A 7,303-nucleotide genomic window follows, 5' to 3' on the forward strand; every position below is an offset into this window, starting at 1 on the left:
CCCCTGGCGGCCGAGTCTGGGTTGCCAGGACGCTGGTGTCCCACGGGGGTCCCAGCTGGGCTGTGCGCAGGGCGGGCAGAGGGCACAGACTTACCAGCATCACGCGCACAGAGTCGGCCACGAGCCCCACATACGGCTTCAGGATGTCGTAGTGGAAGGCTGGGGTCAGCATCCTCCGGTGCTGGAACCACGGCTGCCCGTTCAGCAGGAGCAGACCGTACCCTGCACCAGAAGCGGATGGGGTATCGGCTGGTGGGTGGGGAGTTGGGCAGCACAGAGAGAAGACTGGGCATAGTTTGGGGCAAACGGCATTCACCAGAAGAACTTCATGCAGAAGACAGGAAAGCCCCGGGCATTTCAGAAAGCGATTTGACAAAATGACGTCACGCAGAGTGTGAGATACAGGGATGGGGGCGGGGGTCACAGAATCCGGTGATGAGTGTGGGCCCTAGAGGCTGCAGAGGACGGAGAAGAGACCGGAGGCTTGTCAGGAGGCCTCAGCGCCAGTGGGAAGGGGCGAGGGTGCACTGGGAGTGAGGCTGATCCAGACCCCAGGTGCTGACACGGGCTGGCCACCGGCTGTCCTCTGCGCCAAGCCTAGTTCTTGGCTGCCCTCCCTGGCAATGGATCCCAGTCCAGTAAGATTTACTCACCAATCCAGGGAACTGCTAACTCGTAGTTTCCTTTGGCTTTGGGGTCTGAATGGAAAGAATGGTAAGAAAGCGAATTAGAAGATACGGAACAGGTTGATTGGAGGAGCGTGAGCAGACCATGGGCTCAGCCTTCCTGAAGATTGTCAGCTGGTATTGTCTCAAGCTCCCTCTCACCTGCTTTTACCTCCCCTCTGGTACTTTCTCTGCTGAGAGTCCCTGTGTTCAGGAGCCAGATTTAGTTCCCAGCACCTGCCTCATGGCACAGGGGTGGCAGATTTGCAAGAAACATTTCTGTCTTCAGTGCGAAAGAATGAGTGGAAAACTGTGATTCTCTACAATTTAGGGTTATTCAGACCCTTGACTCAGGCCAGGCAGCAACTAGATTGCTGAACCCAAGTCAGTTTGGACAGGAAATGAGCTTCGTATCAGGTGTGATTTACATAAAAATTCATTAGGCATCTAGAAAAAAAGGAAATGTGTCCCCACACCACTATTTCAGTGGTCATTTTGAGCAAAAATGGTTCTTGAGGCTCAGGGTTAATCAGTGATCTGCAGTCTCTTCTGGATTCTCACAGACCATGTCCCCAGAGGGGCAGAGCTGATCCTGCAGTTTGCGCTCACCTGGCCTCCCGAGAATCATTTTCATGTAGTCAGGGTCGTAGACTATGACCTGGATCTTTGTCCCCCAGAACCAGCGAGGACAGGCACACGGGAACTTCTCCATCCATTTCAATATTTGTTGTAGCTCCTCAACACTTTGGAACTGTCAATTCAAAGAAGAGGAAGAAGAAGAAAAAGACAAGTCAAACCTTTTAGTTCCCAGACAGTGGGGAGCAGCAGGAACTTCACAGGAAAAGAGTTCCAGATTCCAGTTATCACAAAAACTACAATTTCATTAGTATTCAATCAAGCTGAACTTTTCCACATTTCTAATTGTACAAGCCTTGACCTCAGGCCTTCACTGAACTGGTATTAAAACTCAATCAAATACTGATGTCACAGTGTACAAATAATGGGAATTATTAGGTAACAGTACACTATATTATGGATGGCACTGCAGTTGGGAAGCGGTTTTATCATATAATTTTGTTAGAGTATTAAGTGGATTCTATCTATTAATAAAGAAATAGAAGTTTATATACTCATGATTATTTCCCACATTAATATAGCATATTTTCAATATTGTTGAACATTGTGTAAATATTAGTAAATATAAAATAGTTTGAGATATATATGATTAATGACAGTAAATTAAATACTAAATTATCTGTATATTTTACATACTTCATATGCACATACTTTAAGACAAAGACAAGATGTGCACCTATGAGAATGGTGTTGAGGTCTGATTTGGAGCTTCGGGTATTCTGCCTCATTTTCCCTTGCAACTACCAAGGAACCTTTGTGAGCTCCCCACTGTCTGCAGTAGACATTTAAACTGCTTAAAGATTTTAAAGTCCCCTTAAAAGACCCCCTCCTCAGGGGGCTTATGCCTCCCTTCTTTCTCCTTGTTCCTTCTGACCTGACACCCCCAGGACCCTGCTCCACCCACAGGCACTGCTGCTCCTCCCCAGCTAGGCCTGCTCCCCGCTTACCAGGGCACAGCTCCTTCTCTAGTGGGGATGGCCCTTCTTGGTCACTAGCAAATGCCTCCCTTCAACTTTCAAGACTCCCCTGGGAATTCTTCGAAACATTTGGATCTAGACACATTCCATTTAGTCAACTCTTCTCTGTTCCAACTGTGACATGAAACTCAAGGCCACCAGGACTCTACAGCTCTGAGACAACTGGCCCAAAGTGGATAGGTTCCCTCAGTCAGCCTCCAGTCCTCAGGAATCCACACATGCCAGGACTGAGTCAGACACTGAGGCAGGGTATTATACAAGAACTTACCTGCGTGGAGATTCCGGTCTAGTTGAAAGAAGATTAAGAACAGGACAATAGACAGAGCTACTCTGTGAGGAAGGAAGCCCAGCCTTTGCAGAAGGGGCCTAACTCCGAGTGGACAGGACACAGCCCTTCACTCAAGGAGGCATCAGTCATCAAACTAGAGGGTTAACAGCTGAACCAGAGGTGGCGTCTCCAGAAGAGATCACAGCTGGGACCTCACAGACAAAGGGGCTGGGCAGGAGGTGCTGCTCTGGGAGACCACGTGGGGCAGGAGTTGTCCCTGGGTCCTGAGAGAGCACTTGCAGGAGGCAGTTTGAGCTGGGCTTTGTCAGATGACCGAGGAAGAACGAGGCCATCAAGGTGGAGGGTCCAGCGTGAGCAGAGGGCTCACATATTCAGTGATGAGAAGCCAAGACCTGAGAGGTGAGCTGGGCTTCCCCTGGAGGCCAAGTGAAGGGCCCACAGCAAGGATTTGTCCAGTGACTTGCTGACCTTGACCGTGCTCCAAGAAATCAGCTTTCCCTGACCTCCCCTCTCTTCCTACCTCCTTGGAGTGTCCAAAAAACCAGTGGGAGGGTGGGGACGGGAACTGCTGGACAGCTTTGAGCAGCCACTGCCTGTGCAGGAAGAGCTGGACGAACTTGATCAGCAGCAGGACCAGGCTGAGCAGGCAGGCCACTTGCAGGAGCCCAGACACGCTGGCCAGGGGCCTGATGGGAGTCAGCACAGAGACGCTCATGGTGCAGCAGCGTCTGAGGGCTGGCTGTCCCTGTGTGTCCCTGACCACCCCTGTCCATCACAGTCACATAAGTACTCCCTCAGTGAAGGGCTGCTCCGCCCTCATTGGAAGGAGGCTCCTGATGAGGGCAGAGGGCAGAGCATAGTCAGCAGTGCTGGATCATCCATCCTGTAACAGAAGGGGAGAAGCTTTGTCAGCTGACAGTGATAACGACTATGTACATATTAACTTTCCACTGACGAGGTTTTTCACCAGTTATTCAGTAAGCACCTGCTATGTACCAGGAAGCATGTAGGGTCTTGACACAGTAGTAAACAAAGACATCAACACAGATTTTAAGTAATCCACATTTTATTTAATGTGGTATAGTAATATTTATCCAGTAGCATTTATTGTGGTTATATAATATATTCAAATAGATATGATTATTCACATCCTGATATCAACCATGTCTTTAACTAGGTCTTATTATAATACTAATTGTGTTTACCATTAGTAAACACTTTAAACTATATATCGAGTGAGAATGAAAATTATTTTCTTTCTATTATCTGGCTGAATAATAATATGAATGAAGAGATGCAAATGTAACAGCTTTCCAAGGACCACTTTATATTCATTGGAGAGATTTTTTTTTAGTATCTATAGTATGATTCCTTCTCCATTCAAATACATGAGAATGTGAATAACTTCACATCAATCTTAGTTGTGCTATTTTCCACTAGCCCTTTCTTTTAATAACTTTGAGAGACACAACATCAGTTTTAGTCCAAATTTATGGAATCTTCAAAAGATTTAGCAGCAGAGTTTTGCTAATTCCCTTTCATTCTTTCATTTCAGAGTTTTGCTAATTCCCTTTCATTCCCTTTCATTCCCTTTCATTCAAAGCTTCACAATGTGGTCATATAGTAGGCAAGATAAAAAAAATAGCAGGGAACCAATTAGGAAAGAAAGAAATAGAACTGTCACTTTTGCAGATAGCATGATAATATATCAGAAAAGGCCCTAAAAGACACCACCCAAAACTCATCAAACACAGTAAGCCAGTTGAGTAAAGTGATAGGAGTCACTATACAAAGTCAATAAACAAAATCTCTTATATTGTTCTTCACAAATAGTAATCTGTAAGAGTGGGAAATAAAGAACACAATCCTATTTATCAGAAAGAAAAAACACTTAGGGTAAATTGAAAAAAGGACATAAAATACCTAAACATTGGAAACTATAAGGCATTGTTAAAAAAAAAAAAAGACACATAGGACTGTCACTAGTGGCACAGCGGGTTAAAGCACCACATTGTGAAGCTCTCCAAAGCCACTGCAGCACAAGTTCAATACCCGCCCAGGGAGCTGACCCACATGGTGTGGCAGACCTCTCCTGACCGGCCCACTGCTCCCCTCAGGAGTGCACTTCAGTAGATCTGCCTGTTGTACTCCCTACTCTTTCTCGGGTGAATCCTCTCACTCACCACACCTCTGGCCTGTACCCCAGTTCTGTAAGCATAAATAAATAAATCTTAAAAACAAACAAACAAAAAAAGACACAGGTCAATGAGAAGATACTCTGTGTTCTTGGTTGGGAGCTGAGCATTCTTCCTTTCTCTTGAATGATAAGTGTTTGTTGCACCACCTTGAGTTGAAGTCAGGTGCTAGAAACTAGAGTTAGAAATTTGAGGTGGTTGTCCAAGCACTGAGACTCTCCTGAGGTGTATCTTGAAAAAGTCAAATCTCTGGGTCTTAGTTTTCTTGTTTGTGAAAGAAGGCTAATAAACCTGATGGCTTTAGTTGTACTTGTGTTTTGGAAAGCTCAATGCTACACAAATTATAAGAGACATTTGGGGAAACTCTACTTTTACCAGCACCATGCAAGGCACTGAGTAGGAAACCTCCCTCTTCCCATCTCACCTCTTCTCTCACTCCAAGTGGAAGGTGAGGTACAGAATGTTCTCAGCCACAATAATCATGCTAGTTCTGTGACTTCTCTTAGATGGGAAATACAGGCAAATATTTTCATTTTAAACAACTTTTCTTAGGTAGTACAGTCCTTCCTTGTAGGTTGTAGAAAAGAAACAAGTTTTGATGAATGAAACCCAACTTTATCAAACCCAACATTCAAGAAATTCCAGTGGTTTGGTGTCTAACTCACAGAACTGATCTCTTCCAGGTGCTTCCCTCTGCTTTTCTGTTGTCCAAAACAGAACCAGGAAACATTTTGAATAAAATTATTAATTTCCTTTAAAAATGGCACTCAGAATTGAATCTGGCCCATTAAAGATGGTGATATAAGGTAAAAAGTTTTCTTCTCATTGATCCATTCATTCATTGATGAAATCAGCAAGGATTTGCTGGGCACAGTAAGCACTGTGTGTCCCAAGGGAGGTGTATGGATATTACAACCTTCAAGGATGCTTGTTTGGGGTATGTGTACACCTAATACAAGGAAAGATGTTGCTAATAACAAATGCTGACCATTGCAAGCAAGCACAGTTGTTGTAAGCACTGAACTCACCTTTATTCAGTTCTGTGTTCTGTTTGATCAGTCTATTGTAATGATCTCTTGTTTCATTAGATATTCTCCATACACATCATTTTCAATGATTTATAGTCACATGGTTTACTGACACCTTCTTATAGAAGCTTCCCTGGAAAATGAGGCTCACATTTCCCTCAACCTGGTGAGCTGATAATCTGAAGGATGCTCCTGCTACTTGAAAACAGTGCATTAATTACATTGAACATGAGATACTCCTCCTTAAATGTTTGGGGGTCACCATGTATAGACTGGAGGCTCAACCTAATTATCATCTCTCTGCATTAGTGGTCAATAGCAAGGTCTCTGGATCCTGTTTGCTTTGACTTGAATCCTGGTGCAACATTGTACCAGCAGGCTCACCTGGGCAAGAGTGAACATCTTTGTGCTCAGTTTCTTACACAGAATATGAGAATTTGTAAAAAATATGTTTTAGAAAATTATTGTGAGAAAAAAACATAAAATTTTTGCTCAGTGCCTAGACCATATAGAACTCAATAAGCATTAGCTATCACCAAACATGAGCTCACATATGTATGTAGGAAACATAATTAGAGAAAGAAAGGGAGATATATAATCAAATTCAAACCCAGGTTCTGTGACTTCAAAGATCTTTCCTTAATTGTCGTTGTTGTTGTTAGTAAAAAGCTGGTGCTGATCCAAGTATGTGAAGAGTCAGGGTCCAAGGGTCCTGGATCAGTCATTGGATGGAGCTGGAAATTAACCACCTAACTGGGGAGAGTTACATGCCCCTGCCCTTGGATTTTGGCAGGACCTGGTATTTAGGTGAGGGGGCAAAGAACTCTGTTCTCATGGGTTGTGTAATGAATCACACGTTACAAGGTAGAGCTCAGCTGTAGGTTCTGTAGTAAGAGGTTTGGTGGATGAAGCAACAGGTTAGCAAGTTGTGGGGCCATATGGTAGGCTGTTTTTCTAGGTTTTTTCCTGAAATATATGTGGTCTTACCTAATGAATTATGGCTCCTGGATATAATTTTCTGGGAGATAATCATGAAATAAAGTGAGAGCAGTGGTAATTGGAAGGTAAAAGTGTCTTCATCTCTTACTCTTTCATGTGTTACATATTTGCATTTCTCAATCTGACTCCTGTCCAAGACACTTTGTCCTGGATCACAATTATTGGGGGGCAGAACAGGCAGGGTCTCAAGGTGGGAACAGTGTCAGTGAGTGAAGATTGCTAGAAAAAGGGGGAAAAGGGAAAAAAGGGAGAGCGGGAGTGAGGAAGACACAGGAATGGGAATTGGGTGCAAGTTTTCCTGCTCTGCCTTTAGCAGAGGTTTATTTAATACATTTCAAGCAGGCAGAGGGATGACATTAGCATGTGAAATGGTCTGAGATCACAATCACCTTCTTTCTAAGAATAGTCTGGAAACATTTTGACCTTCACTTGAGATTATAACATTTTTTTTTTTTAAAGATTTATTTATTTGTGCATACAGAACTGGGGTACAGGCCAGAGGCTCAGGGGCGGC

At 44.1% G+C, this 7,303-nt stretch overlaps 1 protein-coding gene across 1 annotated transcript in view; it reads right to left on the reverse strand.

The window, feature by feature from the left end:
• The window catches only part of LOC101628837 (cytochrome P450 4A11-like), a 9,346-nt gene extending 6,064 nt beyond the window's left edge, over positions 1-3,282 (reverse strand). Inside the window, exons 1-4 of the mRNA XM_004678973.1 lie at positions 3,088-3,282; positions 1,275-1,416; positions 654-698; positions 95-222 (exon numbers count right to left, since the gene is read on the reverse strand). Coding sequence (XP_004679030.1) covers positions 95-222; positions 654-698; positions 1,275-1,416; positions 3,088-3,282 — 510 coding nt within the window. The remainder of the gene's footprint in view (positions 1-94; positions 223-653; positions 699-1,274; positions 1,417-3,087) is intronic.
• Between the last annotated feature and the right edge of the window lie 4,021 nt (positions 3,283-7,303).

Source organism: Condylura cristata, unplaced genomic scaffold (assembly GCF_000260355.1).
Source record: "Condylura cristata isolate star-nosed mole 26May11 unplaced genomic scaffold, ConCri1.0 scaffold00008, whole genome shotgun sequence".
NCBI lineage: Eukaryota > Metazoa > Chordata > Mammalia > Eulipotyphla > Talpidae > Condylura > Condylura cristata.